The sequence below is a fragment of the Alnus glutinosa genome, chromosome 3 (assembly GCF_958979055.1).
Source record: "Alnus glutinosa chromosome 3, dhAlnGlut1.1, whole genome shotgun sequence".
Taxonomy (NCBI): domain Eukaryota; kingdom Viridiplantae; phylum Streptophyta; class Magnoliopsida; order Fagales; family Betulaceae; genus Alnus; species Alnus glutinosa.
This window is the reverse complement of record NC_084888.1, coordinates 38,053,620-38,079,163: the sequence shown is the minus strand read 5'-3', so window position 1 is coordinate 38,079,163 and position 25,544 is coordinate 38,053,620. Positions and strand designations below refer to the sequence as shown.

General features: G+C 38.7%; 1 protein-coding gene across 3 annotated transcripts; it reads left to right on the top strand.

Moving 5' to 3' along the window:
• The first annotated feature begins 57 nt into the window (after positions 1-57).
• Positions 58-25,319, top strand: LOC133862909 (uncharacterized). 3 transcript variants are annotated; one of them, XM_062298824.1, is made up of 15 exons: positions 59-318; positions 406-540; positions 856-942; positions 1,141-1,212; positions 3,699-3,900; positions 5,330-5,448; positions 7,720-8,106; positions 8,200-8,334; positions 13,760-13,897; positions 14,050-14,205; positions 14,413-14,652; positions 15,074-15,207; positions 15,475-15,589; positions 22,848-22,928; positions 25,022-25,319. In XM_062298824.1, the coding sequence occupies exons 1-15, from the start codon at positions 190-192 to the stop codon at positions 25,229-25,231; spliced, it is 2,340 nt and encodes a 779-aa protein (XP_062154808.1). In that variant the 5' UTR covers positions 59-189; the 3' UTR covers positions 25,232-25,319. The 3 variants fall into 3 exon arrangements, with proteins under 3 accessions (XP_062154809.1, XP_062154810.1, XP_062154808.1); XM_062298825.1 differs by lacking the exons at positions 22,848-22,928; positions 25,022-25,319 and adding an exon at positions 22,461-22,784 and having other exon boundaries at positions 58-318; XM_062298826.1 differs by lacking the exons at positions 22,848-22,928; positions 25,022-25,319 and having other exon boundaries at positions 58-318; positions 15,074-15,318.
• The last annotated feature ends 225 nt before the right edge of the window (positions 25,320-25,544 follow it).

Here is a 25,544-nt window from a genome sequence, read left to right as displayed (position 1 = left end):
GACCCTTTAAAAAATAATTCAATAGATAATTTTCAATCCCACCTACTTTATTAAATAGCATTTCTTAAAAACAATTAAACTGCTCTTGCAGTTGCAGGCATGGCATGAGATGGAGATGATCCTTCTACATGCACATTCATCACCGTATTATAAATTTATAATAGACGGTCGAATTTCTCAATCGCAGATATGGAGAAACTGAAATCTCTGGTTCCAGACAGCCTAAAGCGGATGGTGGCAGCGAGCACTCCTGATGATCTTCCGCGAACATGTTCTTCTCTTCTTAACTGTTTTTCTCATTTGGAGCCCTTTCATCAGGTAAGCGAAGCACATGCACAGTATCTTACATTTTCCCCCTGATTGGTTTGTGAGAAAAAAGACTTAGAAAGAGTTCGGTTTTCTCAGATGGTTAAAGATTTGACGGATCGAGAAAGGGTTCTCTGTGGTAAGAATAAAGATGCTGCTATGGAATTGAAGCAAAAGGGTAATCACTGCTTCTTCATTGGAGATTACACCACGGCTCTGACTTGCTATTCCCAGGTCTCATAGAGCATTTTTCTTTTTCTTTGTTTTATATTGATTTTCTGGTCTGTCAACCAAGCGAGGATAAGGAGGAAGGGGCTGTGTCCAAGATATAACTAGGGGCCTCAAGATATAACTATGCACAGTCAAGCCACTGGCTTAAAGGGTCATAAACCCCACCCTTAATTCTTTCTTTTGTGGACGGTGAATGGCAACTGTATATTGATTATGTTCTTTGCCTATTCTTTGTCTTTATTGATGTTCTTTTCGTTCTTTCTTTCTTTCTTTTTTTTCCTTTTTCTTTTTCTTTTTCTTCTGTTGCATGAAACACAGGCACTACGACTCGCTCCAATTGATGCTGATGACAAGGAAAAAAATCTAGTTGCAACTTTGTATCTCAATCGGGCTTCTGTGCTGCATGTGAGTCCAAACTTAATAAGTTTCATTATTAATTTGAGAAAGGGGAAATGAGTAATTGCTAACAATGATCAAAAGGAGAAAATGACGCAGTGGCAAAACCAGACCATTTTTTGTGTGGCTGAGATAGCATAAACATTCTTATACTCATCATTTTGGTGGATCTCTACTTTTACTTATATGGTTGTTGGCTTCCTTCAGAAAATGAACCTTTTGGCAGAGTGCCTACGAGACTGCGATCGAGCTCTTCAGATTTCTACAAGCTATGCCAAGGTAATGCTCTTATCATTTGGCTCTCATACGGTGTCTCTATTAACTGCAATTGGAGATAGGAATATACCGTATGAATTCATATTTTTTGTATGTGGATTCATTAGATTTGTGCTCTAAATTAGCAGTTGTTTGAGGAATACAATTAAAAGTTAGAAAGCTAGTGGTTGTTAGACAAAACATAATATCAACTTCTTTTCTTATACATCTTTGGCTGTAATCTCGTATTTGAATTTGAAACATGTAAATGTGCTTAATAATTTTTTTTTGAGAAGCTGCTTAATGAGTAAAAATTATCTTCAATGTGCAGCATGCGGGCAAATACTATATATTCATTGCTTTTTTTTTTTTAAAAAAAAAAAAACTTTTGAACACTTTGATGCACCTATTAAGAGTTGTCTTAAAATATATACCACACATTGGTTTATCTTGCTAATTTCATTGAGATATAAGTTCATGAAGAGAAACCCAAAGGAAAAAGGATTTGGTGGGAAGAAAACGGATATGGATTTTGTTTTCTTTCTTCATATTTTTGCTAATAAAAAATTGGCTTTGTGGTTATTGTTTTAAATTCCATTCTACAGCATTTGTTATGAAGAATGAAGTAAAGTTGATGTTGTCCATAGACACGCTTTTGAAGTCAGTCTTCTCCACCAGTCTTTCTTGATGAGACTTTTAAACCTTCAAGTATGTTCTGGATTTTCCCTTAGCCAAAACTAGAGACTTCATTTACTCCTAAATACAAAAGCTCCATATTAGATTCTATAGCTTGTTACCAAGCTGTCATGTCCCTTGTCTTTTTTTTTTTTTTTTTTTTGGTCTAGAGGAACACTTACTGAATAACTAATTGAGTATGTACATTGGACAAAAATAGAGTTAATCAGTTAATTGGAGCTCTTGCAACGGACAAAAAGCCCTTAAGATGAAAATATAGAATGGTGTACTACGTTTCTTGAATGACAAATTTTTTGAGTAGTTATCTTCATTTTTAAGTAGCTTAGTTTGCCTTGTTATACCCACTAAACAAAAAATAGGATGACAAACTCGTTTCACTTATTATATAGGGAAGTACAATGAAATTCTTGTGATCAGCTAGTTCCCATTAAATAATGAAAGCAAAATGCCTTAAGACATGAGGAAAAATATGAAAGAGCACGTTGTGAAAACCCTAAGGGTTATCTTCTATAATTGAAAATAGCAAAAAGGATGGTCATAAAGCCTCTTGTTATGGGGTATCCCTAGGTGGGGCCCTTTGTCTAGCACAACCGTGCGTCTTATGGCACTGTTGTTGCGTGCTCCGGTTAGGCTAATTTTAATCGGTTGTATGTGGAGCCGTTGGTTGGGCACGTCCGATCTATACCTCGTCTCACAAAGATTGCTTTGCAGGATCGAAGGTATTGTACCACATGTTTAGAACACCAACAGTGGTGAAGTGCCTGGGAAGGGAAAGCTACAGATCCCAGGTCTTTCACAGGTATAGGATGCATTGCAGACTGTATGTGCAATTCAAGGAGTGTTGCGAACTTAGTTGCGCTCATCGTAATTTGAGAAACCAATCACGAAGGGCTCAACTTGTTCATAAGATTCTAGTAGGTGCTCAAGGACCAAAGTTATTGGGTTGAGCTAACGATGCGTTTAATAGAGGGCAAAGGCCCAGTTGTCTCCTGGTGAGATGCTCAATTTGGCCCAAAATTAAACCCACTCTTTAATGTGCCATTTTGATGGCTTTGTCATAAGTTTGTCGTGTCTCCAGCCACATTAACTATTTAACGTGCCACATCAGTACTCTGCTACTTATGTAATTACTCTAGTTGCTGACAGACAGAAGGACTTAATTGTTTCCATTTAAATCTTTTAAAAACTGTATTTGACTTTTTAATTTTCAGGGACAAAAATCGAATCTAGGCTTAGTTTCAGGGACCAAAAGGGTCTCTCAGCATTTACTCTCTCTTTACTGTATAACCAAAGAATAGGCTACCTAGCAACTTACTTCTGTATATATCCTAGCGCTGCTTCTTTTACCAGCCTTAGAAGAAATTTAATTCTTGTTAAACTGGGGCTGATTTGTTAGATTCTGCACCACAGTTTCTCTTTAGGTCTTCTTCTTTTACTCAGTACACTTTTAATATTTCTTTTCTGGAGGGTCTCTCTTTTTTACTTGTTTTGTACTAGGGTTGTTCACCTTAGTATCTTAGAGAAAATTTTTGATTGTCAAGATTGATTAGTTGTTATTAGTCACATGTGGGATTCATATTTTTTACTTATGAATGATGAAACAGTTGGACAGATAACATAGTCAAATCAATTCATTCTATTCATTGGAAATATGTTGAGAATCTTGAGATGTCACTTTGAGACATCAACTGCTCATATTCATTTGTAGTGGTCATTTGACTGTTAATTGGAAATAGATGTGCTTTTATGTTCATGTATGTCTACTTGGACAGTAATATCTGGTCATCTCCAAATATAACTTGTCCTTGCTGCAGGCATGGTATAGGAGAGGTAAAGTAAATGCTTCTTTGGGAAACTATGAAGATGCAGCCCGTGACTTGATTATAGCTAAGACTTTTGAATTATCATCGGGTGGAAGGAGACAAATAGAAAGTGAACTCCAGATAATTTCAGACCAATATAAGAGGACAGAGGTTTCAATGGTACCACATAATGAGAATAATTTGGATATTTTGGGTAAGATAGTCAGTATTAAGTATCCATATATGTCGATAATCCCTTATATCATTAACCTATCGTTATAGGGAGGGTTGCACGTTAATGTTCTGATGTTACCCACTTTAGCCATTTTGTTTCCCCACTTGAATTTCAGGCAGTACAGTACTATTGCTTATAATTGTTAACCAGTAGAACATATTATACATTTTGGACTCAACAATACTGCTTCTTTGGTTAGTTCCTCTTTGGAATTTATGTTTTATTATAACTTGAATAAGAGCTCTCCTTGTTTCTTGTGAAATTTTCTTCGATTACTTCAAGTCATCGCACACCTCTCCTTGTACTGGGCTTCTAAAAATTGGCCACAAATGGGGGTCTGGATGGTAGTCAATACCGATGTAGACCTCTATTCAATGCATTAAAGAGCTCTAGTAAAACCCTCTCTTGAAGTATCTGAGCTTTATGTTTTAGGGGCGATCCAATTTGATCATGTTGCATTCTGTTGTTGTTTTTCCATAGTCTAGTTGAGTTGACGAATATCTTTTTGCAACAAAACACTAGTTTCTAATTATGAAAAAAATTCTGAAATTCTTTTATATATCTCAAAACCACTTCATTTATTGGTGTGATATGAAAAAGGAGAATATTTTCTCTTTTTCTCCTGAAAAATGCTATTGGAGATAGGGAATGGCAGGTGGGTATGGTTTTGACGTGATGGGTGGCATGCGGATACTGCCTTAAAGGATCTGTTTCTTGAGTTGTTCTTGATAGTGGAATATGAGGATGCTCGTGTTTGTTATTATTTTTGGATTATTTAAGATGGGGAAACAATAATGGAATCTTTGTTTTGTACGTTTTGATTTTGGGGTGCAATTGAATGATACTGTTTCTTATGCAGTTACGTAATAGAGGAATTACTTAAGATGGATGATGAGGAGGGTTCTGGAGTGTCTGAGAGTTTTTTTTTTTTTGGAAACTGTTTTTCTTTTAAAATTCTGGATATTGCTTATATCCCACTTAGATTGGAAGGAGTTGCACATTGAGAACATGTTCTTACAATAATTCTTAAGTCTAAGCATATATATATATATATATATATAAAACTTCCATCACTCCTTGCAGCTATTAAAAGAATTTCACCACTATAAATCAGTTTTGCGTATGCTTGATATGGTTTGTTTTAAGAATCCATACTGGTATATACACTTGTTGCGTCTCTTCATCTGCTAGCTTAAGTCTAGGGTTGGATGCTTTAACAGTTTGCTCATATGGAACTTCTAGTCCAAGTAAAATTTGTTCATCTCAAGCATATTCTGCAAATATAAATTATACTCCTCAGTTTTGAAATATTTAAGATGGTCTAGATCTTCTTTTAGTTCAAGGATAATTTTAAGTTTGATATTATAGAACTTTTAATGTAGTTTGCTTACATTGAACTTTTGGACAGATGAGCAGCACCAAATAAAACTTAAGTGTGTAACCACAGCAAATAAAGGAAGGGGTATGGTTTCACCAAGTGACATCCCTCCAGCTTCCTTGGTTCATACTGAAGAACCTTATGCCATGGTATGAACTGGTTTCTGTTCCACATGTCATATCATGAACTGTTCAAGTTTTTTGTATCTTTCTTTTCTATCAATTTTCAGCACTTCATATCCAAACAGGTTGTACCGAATTGAGTTTCAGCAAATCTACTTATATTTTTTTTTTAATAAGTAATTCATATTCATTAAAAGTGCAAAGTGGCGCAATCCTAGTACACATGAAGCATACAAGAAAACCCCTAAAGTATAGAAAAATAAGAACAAAACTCCAAAAGATTTGATACAAGCAAACTATTCCACACTACTATCCATGTATAAAGGGGATTGGAACAACATCTTCTTCAACTCTAATATCACAGTCTTGCGATCTTCAAAGCTTCTTGTGCTCTGTTCATTTCAAATACACCACATTAAATAGGAGTCAGCCTCCCCATTTTCAAAGCAATACGGTGTCCCAATTGTCTCCTCCAATTCACCAACAACTCTCTCACCCTTCAAGGCATAACCCATGCAACACCAAACAACTAGAAAAGCAAACTCCATAATTCTATTACAACCTCACAATAAAGGAGGTGATCAATAGATCCCCACTTTTCTTACATATATAGCACAAATCCACCACAATTACATTCATCTTTCGTAAATTATCCAAAGTTAAGATTTTTTCTAAAGCCACCATTCATACAAAGAACACCACTCTTGAGGGAGCCTCAACTTTCCGAGGAAAATAGGAACTTACTGAAGTAGATAACACCTGATAGTAAGACTTAACTTCAAACGATTTCCTTTTAGAGGGAATCCTGCAAATTTTGTCCTCACCTCATTGTTGTACTCTTTGAGAATATAACAACTCAAAGAAAACAGAGACCACTTCCACCTCTCAATCATGAACAGGCCTTGTAAAGAAAATATTCCAATGAATTCCATTATGGAACTGCATATGATCCACCCACGCATCCTTACAATGAGCAATAGTGAATAATTCTAGATAAGAGAACTTAAAGGGCTGCTCCACACACCATACATGCCAAAATGGTCCTTAGATCCATCTTCTACCTAATACCTCACAAATTTAGGAAAACCTTCCCACATCCTCCATATATATTTCCACATTCCCACACCTTAGAGCCCCCCAACCTCCTTTGAACATCAACCTCTGATCTCCATAGAACCTTGATCTCCATAGCATATTGTCACAACCACTTACTCAAAAGGCCTTAGTTAAACTGAATTAGATTTTTCACCCCCAAACCCCCTGAAATTATTGGAGCACATATTTTCAACCACTTCGGTAAATGAGACTTGAACTCATCAACAATTAAACCCCCCCCCCCCCCCCCCCCCCCCCCCAAAAAAAAAAAAAAAAAGAAAAAAAAAAAAAGAAAGAAAAAAGAAAGAAAGTCCCTATAAAGTTTTTCATGTCGATTAGCCCCCTATAGGAATAGGAAAAATGGATAAATAATGTGACGGTAAATTAGAAAAAATGCTTTTTTTTTTTAATCAAAGTTAACCTGCCTCCCTTTGATAAATAAAGTCTCTTCCAACCTGACAACCGATGTTCCATCTTCTCAATAATGCCATTCCAAATGGTAGAAGCCTTCTGAGGAGCTCGCGGAGGAAGACCCAAATACTTAATTGGCAACAAACCCACTCTACACACAAGAATGCTAGCCAAACCTTCCACATCACCCACATCACCTATGGGGGAACAATCTCTTACTTTGACAAATTTATCTTCAACCCTGACACTGCTTCAAACTATAAGAACAAACATCACAGGTTACGAACTTGTTCACAACTAGACTCACAAAAGATCAAAGTTTGATCTGTAAACAACAAATGCGATACTATTATCTCCTTATGATTCCTTGATCCCACTAAAAATCCAGATAAGAGCCCACTGTCCACCGTAGCAGACATCATCCTGCTTAATGCCTCCATAATAACCACAAGCAATAAAGGAAACAATAGATCTGCCTATTTTAATCCACGCAAACTACTAAAGAAACCAAATGGAGACCCATTAATGAGAATGGAAAACCGCATCATAGATATGCAATGATCTATCCAAACTTGCCATCTCTCCCCATAGCCACGTCTCTTCAACAAGTATAACAGAAACTCCCAGTTGACATGGTCATAGGCCTTCTCTAAATCTTTTTTTTTTTTTTTTTTGGTTATTCCCATCTATTCCTTTTGAATGTGACTTATTTTTTCATTATTTATTAACAAAGCTAATGGCTGCCTTACTGCTGATGAGGAAGAAGAAATTTACTGGCCCTGTAACTTGCAGATAATATTGAAGCATTGCCGGGAAACTCATTGCCATTACTGCTTGAATGAACTGCCAGCAGATATAGTCTCCTGTACATCATGCTCAATACCATTGTACTGCTCGCAGCGCTGCCAAATACAAGCCGGAGGACAAGTACTCAGGGATTGTCTAGTGAACCATGGCATTCATGAAAATCTGTCTGATAATCTTAAAACATATATTTCAGAGATTGTGTTATGCACAGAATCTGAACCACATGTTGACATTCCTGAACATAAGCATGAATGTCAAGGTGGAAACTGGCCTGCAATATTTCCATCTGAGATAGTTTTGGCTGGACGAGTGCTAATAAAGTCATTAACGCACAGAAGACTTATGGATATTACTAAGTTCACAGAAACATTGGTACATTTCATGACTAATATTTGTGCATTGATTTGCAGTTCAGTTAATTGTGGCATTATTTTATGGTTGGATATTACAGCTCTTTTTCTTCAGGAGCTTTCTCACAAGTATACAGAAATTCATCCAGAAAGCAAATTGGAGTTACATATATACTCCATCATACTGTTATGCTGTCTTCAACATTCTTACGGCATTGAACTTCCACTAAATGGGGTTTCTACTGCACAGGTTATCATTTTACTCACTCTCTCTCTCTTTCTCACACACACACACACACTTGCAAGACTGTATTCTTAGTAGATTACTGGCGCGCAATATCCATAGTTAATCTACCATCTGCTGATGGCCTTCAAGACTTAAAGCACTTCCACCCCCTTAATAATGAGGTAGTAGGTGAGGTCATGTTTTCAATCCCATCGCGTATCTAATATATATATAAAGCGGATTTTTAAACAGGAGAGCCTGAAATACCAACAAGTGGCTTCACATTTGACTGCCAAGTGTCTCTTCCTCTCCCAAACCAGAAGAAAGCCCAAGGGAAAGTAACCCTCCAAATCATATCCTTGAAGGTAAGGAAAGGAAAGCCTCTGTTAGTAATGAAAGTTTTTTACAAAAACCTCAGTGTCTGCCACGCATATTATATGAGAAGAAAAATCTTCCAAAAATCAAGAGAAGGTAGTAGAGCAGCTGAGCCATGCACAAAGGACAAAATTGACTCCAAATTAAGGGTGCTGCGGCTACGGAAACGAATTTTAGTCCTTTTTCTGTGAAACAAAGCCAAGCCTTTTCCAACTTCCTGGGATGAAAGGCAACCATTTGAAAGGAGATTTTACAGGGGGGGGGGGGGGGGTGGAAGGGTTGGACCACTAGGATCATATGCATTGAGTCCAAGTCTGGGATTGTGTCAAGTACCGTGGCCGGAATTGTGAATTACCAACAAATGTTTTTTTTTTTTTTGATGAGTGAATTACCAACAAATGTTACAGAAGAGCAAATTTGAAAATCATCTTTTGTTGCATCTTTGGTGGTTCTTGGATAAAAACTAACCTTAGTTTCATTTAGTGGTGATAATAGAAGTCTTATCTGTGTGAATAGCCTTACTAGGACTCTTGGAATGGGCTCCACCATATGATTATATGTAGTTTTTCTTTTTTCTTTCTCCTCCTCTTCTCTTCTCAATTTTTGTTGTCTCTTGAAGGGTTTGTAAATGCCTTGTTCCCTTCAGAAATTTCTGTTCAAATAAAAAAACTCTGGATTGAAAAATGCATGGGTTGGCAGCACCTTTTATTGTTCTGTTATGTAGGGGAAATTATTTCCCCTAACAAAAGTTGGCATTTCTTGGGAGGAAAAGTACATCATTTGTCGGGATTTAGTTAAACAGAAGGTTAAAAATGGCAAGGACTTGGTTCAGATATTGCATCTTAACAGGTGGCTAAACACTTCTCTTTATTTCAATAAAAGCACAGAATGACACAACCCTAGTACAGAGGAAGAATACAGGAGAAAACCTCTTTAATACATTTTAGTATTTGATGCGAAATGGAAGCACCATCCAAGTACATGAGTATGCAAAATGACACCTAAAACAAAAAAGTTCAGGGGGAAAGAAAGTTAGTTAAGACGTCTGTAGCATCATAAATTCCATCTTGAGAATAGAAATCGACTTTTCCACCCTCCTAAACCCAAGACCTGTCATGCACCTCACTCCCAGAGTAGTTGAGCTAATTCCTTGGCCTGCAGATACTAGAGAACAGAAGAACTTAAAAGGTGCAAATAAATTTCTTTGCATCTTCACCTCTCTCTCTCTCTCTCTCTCTCTCTCTCTCTCTCTCTCTCTTCCCCATCCCCACACCCTGAAAAAACTGAGTATAGAAGCATCATAAATTCCATCTTAAGAATAGAAATCGACTTTTCCACCCTCCTAAACACAAGACCTGTCATGCACCTCACTCCCAGTGTAGTTGAGCTAATTCCTTGGCCTACAAATACTAGAGAACAGAAGAATTTAGAGCATTTCTAGTAGACTCATCAAAATAGTTAAAAAGCTATTTTAGTGAGCCATATCACTACAAACTACCAAAAAAAACCCCCCAATAGTCTCACTAAATTGGTTATTTTTGTTTGGTTAGTGAACATTACTTACCAACTTTAGTGAGTACTATTCACTCAAAAAAAAAAAAAAAAAAGAATTTATCTCTACCCATTTTTATTTCTTTTTCATACTCAAAGCAAACGTTTATTTCTCTCTCTCTTTTTTATTTCTTATACTAATGTTTACTTATATTGAAAGCATACGACATTTTTGAAAAATATGACCGTTAAGAAAAAACAAATTTTCAAAAATATTACCGTTAGAATAAGACAAATATTTCAAAAATATGAGTGTTAGGAAAAGACAAATATTCAAAAAATATAGCTATTAGGAAAAGACAAACATTAAAAAATATAGATGTTAAAAAAAGAACAAAGAAATCTTTGAAAAATATTATTTAAATGGAATAGTGATAATGGATAGCTAAATGGTAAGACTATTGGGGGTGCTTTTAAAAAAGTGAATGGCTAAAACAGAGAAAAGTGATTTTTAGTTATTTTATCTAGTAAAATTTGGTGAGGCTAATAGGAATGCTCTTAAAAGGTGGAAATAAATTTCTTTGCATCTTCATCTCTCTCTCTCTCTCTCTCTCTCTCTCTCTCTCTCTCCCCACACAATACTTCCTTTTCACACTAAAACCTTTATTTTCTAATTGTTTAAACTAGGGAAGTTAGCTTCACATACTTTTTTTTTAATTTTATTTTTATTTTTATAAGTAATAAACCAATCTCATTAAAAGCGTAAGGCGCCCCTTAATACACTGAGAGTATACAAAATGAATCGCCTAACTAGAAAATCATTAAAACTAATCGACAAGTGGGACACATAAGTCGTAGTTCAAAGATACAAAGTGTGGTAAAATGAGGATAATATCTCATCTGAGGTCTTCTCCAAATCCTCAACTTATTTCTTTCCCTCCATAAACACCAAAAGAGGCAAGTAGGCGGCCATTTTCTACACCGTAGCACTCACCGGCCTTCCATAAGACCACTAACTAGGAAATAAATTGATAACCCATCGAGGCATGACCCAAGACATCCCAAAGCGATTGAAAAGAGCACTACACAAAGTAGAAGCCACATCGCAATGAAGAAGAAGATGGTTCACAGATTCCTCAGTCTTCTTCCACATGCAACATCTGTCTATCACGATAATGTGACGCTTTCTGAGATTGTCCAAAAGTAAGGATCTTTTCAAGAGCTGCCGACCACGCAAAAAAGGCTGCCCTTGAAGGAGCTTGAGTCTACCACACACTCTTCCAATGAAAGCGAGTACCTTCAGAACAAGCCAATGAGTAGAAGAAAGACTTGACCTTGAACATACCTTTCTTAGAAGAGATCCACCAAAGCTTATTTGCACTACCTCTTTTTACTTTAATTGAATGCAACACCTGGAAAAAAGTAGCAAAAACATCCACCTCCCAATCATGCGCTTCTCTAGCAAAGCTCATGTTCCACTAGTTGGAACCGCCCAAAAAGTGCAAAGGTGCAACCCAAGTATACAGAAAATATACAAGAGAAAACCATAGCTAGGACAAGATAGAAAATCAACAAAATTAGGCACATTAAAAAAGTCAATGGTAAAGAGTATTGAAAAAAGAGAATTTAGTTCCACCACCTTCCTCTCATGGTCATCAAAACTTATATCCTTTCTCTCCCTCCAAAGACTCCACATTAAGCAAGACAAAACCATATTCCACATTACCGCACTCTAAAGGCTACCACCCATCCCTCTCCAACAAGCAAAAAGGTCTACAACTCTTGTTGGCCTAACCCAACGCAGTTGAAGAAAGCATTCCATAAGGCCATAGCAATCTCACAATGTTAAAAAATAAAAATAAAAAATAAAAAAGATCCACATACTCTTCATTCCTCGTACACATACAACACCAATTAACCATTTAGATACATCACTTCTTAAGGTTATCCATGGTGAGAATTTTCCTAAGGGCAGCCAACCAAGGAAATAGCACAACTCTTGTGGGGACCTTATTTCGTCAAATACTCTTCCAAGAGAAAAGATTTCTCTCATGGGGAACGAGGACATTCTAGAATAATCTAACGTCGAACAACCCTCTCTTGCAAAGGGCCCAACAAAGCTTATATTCACCTCCACGTCTCAATCTGACAGAGTATAACAAATTGAAAAATGAAGCGAAGACATTCGCCTCCCAATCATGAGCCGCTCTAATAAGACTTACATTTTACCAATGAGAGTTAGTAGAAAACTCCAAGTGATCCTCCACTAAAGCATCCTTAACGCGAGCAATACTGAACAAATCCAAAAAAAGTTTCCTTAAGGGTTTGATCCCCTCACCACATATCATGCCAGAATCTAATCTTGGAGCCATCACCCACTACAATTCTGGCATGACTAGGAAAACCCCCAGCCCCTCTTGTTATTTTTCCATAAATCCACCCCATACAAACCATGCACCTCATTAGAACACCACCCACCCCAAGAGTCTCCATATTTATAGTCCATTAGGACCCTCCATCCAGCTTCTCTCTCATCTAAATAGCGCCATAGCCGGACAATTAAATAAAAGCAAGTTTTGGAAATCCAACACTTCCTCAAAGATCGGCAAACAAACCCTGGACCAACTTACCAAGTGTAATTTGAACTCTTCGCCAAGCCCAACCCATAAGAAATCCCACTATAACTTCTCTATACGTAAGGGTGTTGATTTTGTTACATAGACCTATGAGAACTTTCTTTTCCTTGCACATCACATATTTCTTATGTATTTCTATTTAAGTAATGTCACTCTACATAGACAATGATTTTTAGCTCAAATGGTACTTCCTCCTTTTATAGCAAGGTGGAGGGTGAGGTCGTGGGTTCAAGTCCCACCAAGTGCATGTGTAACTTACCAATTCAAAAAAAAAAAAAAAATGTCACTCTATATCATGCATAAATGTTTTTTTTTTTTTTTTTTTTTTTTTTTTATATATATATATAAGTAAGAGGAATTTTATTAAAAGCGCAAAGTGCGAAAGTACACAAAGAGTATACAAGAACGGCAGCTAAGAGGAAGAGGAAAACAATATAAGGAAATCATTATAACTAATCATTAAAGAGGCAAGGAAAGTGGCCGTCCAAGAGTACAAAGAATAAAAGAAAAAAGAAATGAGCTCCTCAATGGTTCTTTCTTTGTCTTTGAACTGTCTATCGTTACGTTCCCTCCACAAGCACCATAAAAGGCAGCAAGGAACCATCTTTCACACCACTACACTCCGAGAGCGACCGCCCATCCGCCAACAAACGAATAGATCTACCACCGGACGAGGCATAACCTAAGACAGACTGAAACGACCAAAAATGGCGTTCCATTGAACGGAAGCGACCTCACAATGAAGCAAAAGATGATCCACAGACTCTCCATTCTTTTTACACATACAATATCTATTAATCACAATGACTTTCAGGTAGTATTGTACCACAGTTCCTGTCAAGATCTTCATTTGTAGGTTGTAATCATCATCTTGTATTGTTAAATTTCATTGATTTCTGTGGATTTGTTGTCTGTTATTGGGTTTTATTTTCTCCTGTTTGATGCAGATTGTCGTACTTATATCTCAAATTAGGGTGAATTCAATGACAATTGTTCGCATGAAATCAGCTGATGTTAATGGGTTACCAGATCAGTTCAGAAAATTTTCACCCACTGGAGGTGCTTTAACAAGTAACGTAGAGCAGGTTTGTCTACATAGTATGCCATTTTTCCCCACTCCATTTGCTATCTGCTGCTGAGTTTAAATTTCCATGTTCATGTCATCATTTACATATGTTCGAGAGAAACAATTATGCCCCGAGATCATACTGTATTGTACCTGTTGTTACTCTCACAGGTCCGAGTAGGTCAGGCTATTTATAGAGCCGGCAGTTTGTTCAACCATTCTTGCCAGCCAAATCTCCATGCTTATTTCCTTTCGCGTACTCTATTCATACGGACAACAGAGTTTGTGGCGGTAGGGTGTCCCCTGGAACTGTCCTATGGTCCACAGGTATTCCTGCCTTGACAATTAGGACCTCTTTGCATAAAACTGCTGATTTCCCCCCCCCCCCCCCCCCAAAAAAAAAAAAAAAAAAATTACTGATTGACCAGTTATAGTAGGTTAAAACGCAGGAACTAAATATTTCCTCTCACATTATGTAACAATAAATATGAAAATACCTTGTTCAACTAGTAAAAGTAAGGATTTGTCTTACAGGTTGGTCAGTGGGACTGTAAAGATCGCCTCAAGTTTCTAGAAGATGAATACTCATTTAGATGTCAGTGCAGTTCTTGTACAGAAGTGAATCTCTCCGACCTTGTTCTGAATGCTTTTCACTGTGTCCATCCAAATTGTCCTGGTATAGTCTTGGATAGCTGTGAAGTCAACTGTGAGAAGCAGAAAACTTTGCACTTCCAGAGTGCTACCGAGATAAGCAGCTTCGAGTCTTATATGGAGGTATTCTATATTTTCTATGATGTAAACTTTGGGTAACCATGAAGTGTAATGTAATCATGGTCTTGGTGCTGCATCCTAAAATTCTTGATAGACAATATTTACTCGCTCCTGAGTGGCAAGGCATCTGATCCTAATCTAAATAGGAGCGATTGGCTTAAACATGTACAACCTTGTACTTTTGGATGAGCACTGAAAACAAACAAGAAAAAATTGCAGGCAAATGAGATTGCAATTATTTGAATCTATACTGGTGCAATTGTATGTTGAATTCTGAAGGGGTGGGTCTTATTTTGTATATGCATTAATTTGATTTTATGCCTCTTGTGGACCTCTGATGTGACCATTGCCTGCACTCTTGAGTTGCTATAATGAAAAGGTTCCAACATTTCTTTCCTTTCACTGAAACTTTGTATTTTTACAGGTCAATATGTTGAAGCATGTTCAAAGCAATGGCTCCCTTCATATTGATCCTGGATATTGTTTGAAATGCGGTTCTTATTGTGATCTGGAACCTTCATTGGCAGCAGTTAATAAATCTTGGATTTCCATTAGAAGGTATATTACATTGTATCTCATTGAAGCTTCATCATTGGCATCCCCAGCTACATTCTTTTTAATCTACTAGGTCACCTAACAAGAGTTGGTCTTTTACTTCTAATGCTTAAGGTATGGTAATCAATCTTGGCTCTATACTCACTGATAAGTGAATCCTACTAAATAACTTGTTTTGAGGATTTAGATATATTAGCGTGCCCACTCTTACATCCAAAGGTACATATGTTTCCCCTTCAATTTATATACTAGACTATCAATTCTTGACAGGTTGCAGGATGCAATAGTTTCTAGAGAAATGTCAAGTACTACCCTGATGGATGCACTGAGATCTCTTTGTCTACTGAGATCAACTTTGCATGCATATAACAAGGGCATTGCGGAAGTGAGTTCTGGCCACCCTCTCGTCCACTTATTTTTCTTTTCTTTATTTTTGAGGGCAATGTAACGTATTTTTAATCACTGCAAATAAAAGCTTTGGCAAAGTGTCTGGCTGATGATAAGTGTGGACAAACACTGGATGACAATAAATTAGCTTCCCTTCATCTACTATATACATGCACAGTAGGTCTATTGACATACATTAGCACTATAAATCATTAGTTGTCTAAAAATTTTAAGCTAATAGAAAATTGTAAACTTGATCATTTGATTAATATTTTAACACTCTCCTCACATATAGGCCTGATCCTTTCCTCATTTAGTGGGGTCCAACACATTTAATATTTAAATGAGATGTATAATATGGAAAGAATTCTAACTCAAGACCTTTACTTTGATACCGTATTAAAGCACTCATTTTTCCAAAATGTTAAGTTGATAGGAGATAGTGAACTTAATCCTATTTTTAATGTGCCGAATGTGAGTGGATTGGCTCATATTTTGGGTTGTAGGGTCTCGTCTTTTCCTATGAAATATTTGGGCCTCTTATTGGGTGCTCCGTTCAATGCTAAATTTATTTGGTATACTGGATAGAAAAGACTTTACTTGTCTAAGGACGGTTGAGAAACGTTGATTAAGTGCACGCTTTCCAATTTTCCCACCTATATCTTTTCCCTATTCCCTATCTCGGTTAGAGTTGTTAATTAGTTAAAAACAAATTTTGCAGTTTTGTCAGTTTTGGCGGGTGGATGGTGTACTAACAGCATCACTAGACACTATGGGGTGAGTCTTTGGAAACACGTTAGGAGGGGGTGGGATACCTTCTCTAGTTTTGCTAGTTTTGAAGTGGGTGATGGCTCTCTCACCAAATTTTGGCATAACATGTGGTGTGGAGGTCATCCTTTAAAGGAATCTTGTGTCGAGTTATTTTGCCATGCAAAGAATAGGGATGATCTTGTGGCTGACCTTAAAACTTTTAGCAATGATGTGGTTCATTGGGACATTAGCTTCATCAGGTTGGTGCATGATTGGAAGGTGGACTTAGTCTCCTCTTTCTTCAATGTCTTGTATTCCGCTAGGCTATGTCAAGGAGAAGATGATAAGCTATGTTGGACGCCCTCAAAAGGAAGATCTTTTGAGTTCAAATCCTTTTACAAGGTTCTTCCCAAATGTTTACTCATCTTTCCCTTGAAAGAGCATTTTGGACGACTAAGGCTCCGTTGAGGTTGGTTTTCTTCACTGATGGCATCCCTAAGGAAAATTCATTGAATTTGGACAATTGTCGCAAGCGTTAAATCATAGTGATAGATTTGCGTTGTATGTGTAAAAAGAGTGGGAGACTTCGGATCATCTTCTTCTTCATTGTCATGTTGCAAGAAGTTTGTGGAATATGGTATTTTAGATGTTTGGAGTGGAACGGGTTATTCCTAGACGGGTAGTGGATCTTATGGCGTGTTGGAAAAGAATGTTCGGTCGGAATGATATCGATATTGTTTAGAATGTAATCCCTTCCTGTTTAATGTGGTGCATTTAGAAAGAAATGAAAGCTCGAAGCTTTGATGATCGTGAGAGAATGAGCTCGAATCTGTAAACTTAAAGAGAATTAGGGTAAAATGCCTTAAGCACTTGATACTTAGGTCTTGTATTGATGTGATATATATAGATGTTACATACTGCCGTGTATATGACATGTTCTATTACAAAAGATCTATTCTATATTTATAGGAGATAAAATAAGGAAAGGAGAATTATGTCCTCATAGGCAATATAGCTGTTGGCTTGTATGGAATTAATGAGAGGATGCTAGCCGTTGTAGGTGGGATATGGTAAGGATATTTGGTTGTCTAGTTTAGGAAATCTCCCTTGAATCATGGCTGACGGCTCTAGGGTTTGTGAGTGAGCTGTAGTGGCGGCTAGGGTTTGAGTGGGAGGTTCGGGTAGGCTTGTATCCTTAACACCCTCCCGCAAACTGATGGGAGGGACGACTGGAAGTTTGTCACGCAAGAAATAGAACCGATCGGCAGCGAGGCCTTTGGTGAAGATGTTGGTGATTTGATCAAGGGTTGAGATATAGCGTAGTTGGATGTCTCGGTTGGTTACTTTTTCTCGGATGAAATGGATGTCGACTTCAATGTGCTTGGTGCAGGCATGTGAGACGGGGTTGGAGGCGATGGACATGCTCTGGAGTTGTCACACCAGATGGTTGGTGGAGATGGAAGAGATACTTGCAATTCTTGGAATAGCATACGGAGCCAGTAAAGGTTTGAAGTTGTAAGGGCCATTGCACGGTACTCGGCTTCGGTGCTAAATCGGGAGACAACGTGCTGCTTTTTGGTAGACCATGATATGAGATTGGAGCCGAGGAAGATGCCAAATCCAGTGGTGGAGAGGCAGTCGTCAGGGTTTCCAGCCCAGTCAGAGTCACAAAACCCTGTGAGTTGGAGTGATCCTGAAGTGTAGTGAAGGCCAAAGTCAATAGTGCCTTTGAGGTAATGAAAGAACTCGCTTAGCTGCTGTCCAGTGAGTGGATGTGGGGCAGTGCATGTGCTGACAGAGTTGGTGGACAAAGTAGGCGATGTCTGGACAAGTGAGAGTAGCATATTGTAGAGCTCCAACAATCTGGCGGTATTCAGATGGATTGGGAAGAGCATCGCCATCAAACTTGGACATTTTGGATCTGGTGGTGCATGGAGTGCAGTATGGCTTGGAATCAACCATGCTAGCGCGGGTGAGGAGGTCCTAAATGTACTTGGATTGCCGCAAGTGGAGTCTGGTTGAATCCCGTGAGGTTTGGATGCCAAGGAAGTAGGAGAGGGAGCTGAGGCCTTTGATGGCAAAGTCAGCCTATAACTTTGTGATGATGGTTTGGATGGTGGCCACATTATTACCTGTAACAATAATATCATCCACATACACTATAAGGAAAACGTGAGAAGCATTAGAGTGATATAAAAATAAAGAAAGATCCACTTTAGAGCTAGAGAAGCCAATTTCTAGCAGAGTTTGAGGGAGGCGGGTGTACCAAGCCGGAGGAGCTTGTTTGAGGCCATACAAAGCTTTGTGTAATTTGCATTCATGGTGGGGAAAGGCAGGGTCCACAAAATCTTGCGGTTGTTCCATATAGATGTCTTCATCAAGGAAAACGTGAAGGAATGCGTTGGAGACATCTAATTGTTTGAGAGTCGAGTTGAAATTAACGGCCAAAACTAAGAGTAAGCGAATGGTAGTGGGTTTAATAACGGGGCTGAAGGTGTCATGGTAGTCAATATCGCAAAGTTGGTCAAATCCCTTGGCAACGAGGCGAGCTTTGTAGCGGTTGACACTGCCGTCCGGTTTTTGTTTTATTTTAAACACCCATTTGTTGCGAACAACATTGTGGTGTAGGGGGCGAGGACATAAGGACCAAGTATTTTTATGCAAAAGAGCTTGAAATTCAGTAGTTATGGCAGCAACCCATTCGGGTTTGGAGGCTGCCTGCCGATAGGTGGATGGTTCAGGCGGGAGTATGACAGAGTTATAAGTAAGTAAGTAAAGGATGTTTAGTGAGGAAGGATGTGAAGCCGGGAAAGGATCTAGGTTTGGAAGAGCCAGTGAGGGAGTGGGTGATGGGTTGGTTGCTAGGAATGAGAGGAGGAGCAGGAAGAGTAGAGGGGATGGAGGGAGGTCCGGAGGGACTGACGAAGGGCGGGTCTGGGGAGGCAGGCAGAGAAGGGGGTGGTAAGGTGGGTGCAAGAGGGGAGGATGGTGGGGAATCAAGGATGGGGGGGGGGGAAGGGGAAGTGGGAAGTGAGGATGAGGGAAGGTTGAGAGGTTGGGAAGTGCAGATTTGGGCACGAGGATAGGAGGTGCTGAAGGTGCGGTGACAGTATAGGAACCGGAGGGAAGTTTGGGACCTTTAGAGGGAAATTTAGTTTCATCGAGCACTACATTGCGAGAAAGATAAACTTTTTGAGAATGAGGTTCAAGGCAACGGTAACCACGTTGATTGGCTTCGTAGCCAAGGAATATGCATGGTTTACTTCGAAAGGCCAGTTTGTGTGAGGCGTACGGACAAAGGAGTGGGTAACATAGGCATCCAAAGCTGCGGAGTAGAGTGTAGTCTGGTTCTTTCTTGAAAAGGGTGAAGAATGGGGATTGGTTTTGGAGAACAGGAGTAGGTAAGCGGTTAATAAGAAAAACAGAGGTGAGGAATGAATCTACCCAGTATTTGGCAGGGAGGCCGGATTGTGCAAGAAGTGTTATTCCAGTTTCGACGATGTGTCGGTGCTTCCTCTCAGCAATCCCGTTTTATTGAGAGGTGTGAGGACATGTGAGGCGACGAAAAATGCCATTGTTAGATAAAAATTGTTTGAATGCAGTGGATGTATATTCTCCACCATTATCAGTTTGAAAATATTTAATTTTAGTATCAAATAAATTTTCAACTAATAACTTAAATTTGATAAAGCAAGAAAGAACATCACTTTTATTAAATAAGGGGTACAACCATGAAAAACGACTAAATTCATCAACAAAAATAACATAAAATTTGCAGTCACTCGAAGATGGAACTGGGGAGGTCCAAACATCTGAGTGAATAAATTATAACGAAGTAGTAGACCCCCTAGTTGCTGTGAAAAAGGGTAACTGTTTGGATTTTTCGAGCTGGCAGGACTCACACACGGAAGGAGGACTGACTGGACCGAGGAGATGAAGATTGTGGTGACGAAGAAGATGCTGAAAAACTGAGGTAGAGGAGTGACCCAGCCGTTGGTGCCAAACCATGTCATTTGTTTTGACACCAAGAAGTGCAATGAACCTGCTACGTTTATTCAAGGAGGAAGGATTCAGTTTGATGGGATAGAGCCCATTTTCAGTGGGGTCGTGGAGCAGCATAGTTCCTGTTAAGTTGTCCTTCATAGTGAAATCAACGTCAGTGAGAGCAAACCAACATTTATTATCTTTGCAGAATTTGTTAATAGATAATAAATTGGCAGATGCCGAAGGGCAGTGCAAAATGTTTTTGAGTAGAAAATTATGTAAAGAAGATGTAGGAGAATGAACTAAAGAAGAACCAATGTTTTGAATAGGCAGACCTGCTCTGTTACCTACTCCAACTGTATTAGATCTGTCAAAGGGCTGAGGATTGGTGAGATTGGAAGATTCAGCAATGACATGCGTGTTTGCTCCAGAATCTGCAAGCAAGTCCTGAGAGGTCAGTTCCTCATTGGCTTGAGCTGTCATGGCGGCGAGTTGCATTGGAGGATGGCACCCTCGGTATGCAAAGTCCATGCGATGGAAGCAGTCCAAGGCACGGTGACTGGTTTTGCCGCATATCTGGCAAGGAAAATATTGTCTTGGAGGAGGAGGGGTTTCAGGATTGGAGGGCTCGGCAGTAGGGAGAGGAGGAGGTGATGGCGGCTGATATCGTGGAGAGAAATTGGGACTATGCCTTGGAGAAAAGGGAGGATTATGAAACTGGTTGTGAGGTGAGGGGTGACAGTACTGGCCAGGGGGTTTTGGGAAAAATCTTGGTTTTCTAGAAGTTGGGATTGTTAGTGTATGAAGGTCTGGTGCGGTGAGCATGGAGAGCAAAGGAGCCAGCTTCAGGTGCAGTGGTGTGTTGTTGATTTTGGAGCAGGATTTCATGACTGAGGAGTTCAGATTGAAAATCACGAAATGATGTTTCTCGATCACGAAGGGTGAAAGCAATGACAAAGGAGTTGAAAGTTGGATTGATGCCATTGATGATGAATGAAATGAGATCATCATCATCAACGGGCTTACCGACTGCAGAAAGTTCGTCGGCCCAAGTCTTGGCTTGGTTGAGGTATTCAATACAGGTCTTATTCCCTTGCTGCAAGCCTTGTAACTGACGCTTGAGATGGGAGATTCTGGACCGAGATGTGGCAGCAAACCAAGTTGCTCCAGGCAAGCCGTGATGTTTTTAAACCGTACATCGACTGGACCAAGGAGGGAGCAAGAGAACAAATGATAAGATTGAGTAGTTATTGATCTCTGAGTAGCCATGAAACATAGGCTGGATTAGGTATTTGCGCATCGCCAGCTGCATTGGCGATGAGTTGTGGGGGACACAGCTCGGAACCATCAAGTAAACCTTGAAGGTCATAACCACATAGAATAGGTTGGAATTGAGCAACCCATCCTAGGTAGTTAGGGCCCTCTAGTTTGATGCTGCCCAGTTGTGTAACATTGGGTATGAATTCAGGAGCTGCAGGGTTGGGGTTGGCCATGGAAGAGCGTTGGCTATTGAGAGGCTCTGATAACATGTAAACTTAAAGAGAATAGGGTAAAATGCCTTAAGCACTTGATGCTTAGGTCTTGTATTGATGTGATATATATAGATGTTACATACTGCCGTGTATATGGCATGTTCTATTACAAAAGATCTATTCTATATTTACAGAGATAAAATAAGGAAAGGAGAATTATGTCCTCATAGGCAATATAGCCGTTGGCTTGTATGGAATTAATGAGAGGATGGTAGCCGTTGTAGGTGGGATATGGTAAGGATATTCGGTTTAAGTTTAGGAAATCTCCCTTGAATCATGGCTGACGACTCTAGGGTTTGTGAGTGAGCTGTAGTGGCGGCGGCTAGGGTTTGAGCGGGAGGTTCAGGTAGGCTTGTATCCTTAACAGAATCTACAGATTTGTCTTCTTAAATCCCTACTTGAGTGGATCTCTACTATCGCCTTTTTCCATGTCTCTAGCTTTGTAGATTTTTATACTTTTTTTTCATTCTTGATTTTCTGCGTTTTTTCTTGTATATTTCATGAGTAGTGGGTTGCGACCCGTGTTTTTAGTGAACTTCTTTTACTTATCAGAAAAAATTAATATTCTGCCAGTCACTAACTAAAACTGAAAATTTTATGCAGACCTGATGCAGCCAAAGATGCTGTAACAGTTAAATCCTGCTGTAAAACAGCAAATGAAGGCTGATAAGGGAGCAATCCCAGCAATCAATATTTTTCAGTCGACAGAAATCTTTTTCTCTATATTTTTAGTCAAATGTATATAGAGATTACTATCTTGGCCCTTATTTAAAATCTCTTTCGTTCTCTAGACAGATTATAAATAAAGTTTAGAGTTCCCAAGTCAGAAGACTAATAATTATTGACCGTCATAATTGTATCTTTAGTTCCCAATAAGGAATTAAGGAATGGTTGCTGAACCCACTGAAGATATCATGTCAAAGATTTTATGGACTGGTTAGTTTGATCAGTTGGCTGCATCAATGACTGTATATGATGTGATATTTACAGGTGGAGGACAATCTCGCTCAGGCATTTTGTTTGGTTGGAGAATTAAAACTGGCTGTGGACCATTGTGAAGCATCAATTGAGGTAAAATATCCATTAGCACAAGAGTTGTGTTGTCTACATAACTTAATGTTTGGCTTTATTTTATGGTGATTGGCCCTCATTGGTGTGTGAGGATGATTTAGGACTGATAAGTTCTACTGGCAACCCCCTTCAGGGTGAAGTGGAACAATTATTTAGGGAACTCTTAAGGTGGGGCCCCATTGACTCACCTATGAATTTAAAACGTTGGTTCAACATTCAAGTCGAACGCATCAAAAGCTGCCTAACCAAGACGAATTTTAGCCAGAACCTTCAATGAAGCGAGGAGGGCGAAATGCCTTTATAGGCAGCACTTGGCACCCTCCTCTCTCTCTTCTGACATGGGATAAATATATATATTATTGTATGACCATAAAACTTCTCTCCCCTATTTTTCCACGTCATTAAAAAATCCACATTAGAAAAAACTAATAAAAAATGAAAAGGAAAGGGGAAAAAGAAAGATGTGGATGGGGGTGGGGGTGGCTCATTGGAGAATGGTTCTGCCACCTCGAAATCTAGGCCATGGTGGTTGGTTGCTAACCACACATTTTTTTCATTTTCATTTTTTTCTTTGTTTTTTTATTTTTGTATTGTGGCATTTCAAAATCACATAGCAAAGTTATTTAGTGCTAACTTAACGACATGTATACATGTCAAAATGTTATTGAATATGATGTGGCCATCAACATATGTGTCATTGCTCACATCTGGGTTGGCTTCAGTTTTCACTGTTATCACCGATATCACCCACCCTTGTCGCCATCACTTGGTTTTCGGCCTTTCATTGTCGGCAACCTCTTCCAGCACCGATGATGATGTCTCCAGCCTCTCCCAGTGTTGAAGACTTTGTAAGTTGCTCACCATTCTCTGGTGACTTCTGACTTGCCTGTTTTTTGTCAGGCTTGGTCGTCGGAATTGTATCTGTCGCTTCTGATCTTGTTGGCGCCGCCATAGAACTAGTCACCAGAAGCTCCTCTCAGAAATGTTCTCTTTTATTATGGCTTCTATAACAGTGTCGAAATCTCTCTATCTTTCCACCATGATGACTAACCTACCCACATCGTCCACCATTCCTTCCCATACCTTCTGTGACCTCCTATTCTGAACACCAACTCCACCACCTTAAATCCCCCGTCTTTCTCTTTTTTACATGCTTTCTACCTTCGCTGTCTTGGTTTGCTTTTTGTCATCTTGCTTGGCTATGGGCGGTAAAACATCTTTTATTTTATTCCAAACTTTTTGAGCTCCTCTTGATTCATGGAACCAAGCCCACTACAAATTTTCGAGGAAGAAACTTTTTCCGTTCCATTTTTATGGGGAGGGAATCTGCAATGTGAGAATACAATTATAGGAGAAAATACAATAATAGTAGAAACTTTTTCCGTTACATTTTTATGGGGAGCAACCCACTATCGTAGAACTGGGCAAGAAAAAAATAGGAGAAAATACAAAAAAGGAGGGCTAAAAAAAATAGAAGGGCTTGGAAAAAAAAAAAAAAATTAGTTAAAACTCTAAGATCTTGCTTTAGTAACCATATCAAGATTAGGGTTTGCCATAAAGAGAGACTCTAGACATACTATGGCCTCACTATTTTCATATATATAAATATAATAGAGAGAGAATACAATAATACCAAAATCACCCTTTTAAACTTTATTACAATAGTTCTTTTTCTAGTAGTGCTACGTCACATAATGTAGGAGAAATTGGGGCACATGAACATCTTATCTTGGGAACCATAGTATTACGTGAACATCTTATCTTGACAACATTACTATGTCACTTGTTACCTGAGTTTTGCTTGCACTTTCCCTCAAAATTGTCCATCAGTTTTACACGAGATTTGATGTGTAGGGACTAGGGAGGCTTACATGGTCGGTAATGCATGAGTTGACAATAAACAATTTATTTGAAATCACTATCCTGCTTTTGTCAGGAATAAGTTCGATTATTTAGTATTTCACATTTTACATCAGAAACCCCTGCATTAGTAGTATGATATAGACAATGTAGCAATTTCTCACTCACAGCCTTCATGCGTTTTTGAAGTAATGAAATGTGAATGAGAACTTGATGGTTTTTTCCTATGGCAGATTGTGGAAAAGCTCTATGGCCCTAATCACATTGCCATTGCAAATGAACTAGTGAAGCTCTCATCTATTCAGCTATCCATGGGAGATTGTGCTGCTGCTAAGAACATAAATCGAGTCCGTGAAATTTTTTCTTGTTACTATGGATCTCAAGCAGAAATGCTGTTCCCATATCTGCAATCCCTTTGCAGAGAAACTCACAAATTTGTTTAATAAAGGTCTGATCCTTTCAGTATTATTTAAGAGAAAAATTCCAGATGACAGTATCATGTGTATAATACACTTCAAACAGTATTAACTATTTATGGAGTCTACTGCATTAAATAGTATTAGATCGTTTATATCATTCATTTGATCTATTGTGATTTTTATCCATTCCAGTTATTGGTTATTGTTATATTTTTCAAAACCTATATAATGTGTACATAATGTGTGAGGTAGGCTACAAGACATTAACGCTAGCCTCCTCTTTTCTTTTCATGCAAACCCTACAACATGATATCAGAGCCTAGGGTTTAACCATCTC

Bases quoted from the DNA above. Each gene is read 5' to 3' on its own strand.
- LOC133862909 (XM_062298824.1), top strand. From the start codon at position 190: ATGGAGAAACTGAAATCTCTGGTTCCAGACAGCCTAAAGCGGATGGTG. The intron at 319-405 runs GTAAGCGAAGCA...CGGTTTTCTCAG, and splicing joins ATTTGGAGCCCTTTCATCAG to ATGGTTAAAGATTTGACGGA. The intron at 8,107-8,199 runs GTACATTTCATG...CTTTTTCTTCAG, and splicing joins CTAAGTTCACAGAAACATTG to GAGCTTTCTCACAAGTATAC.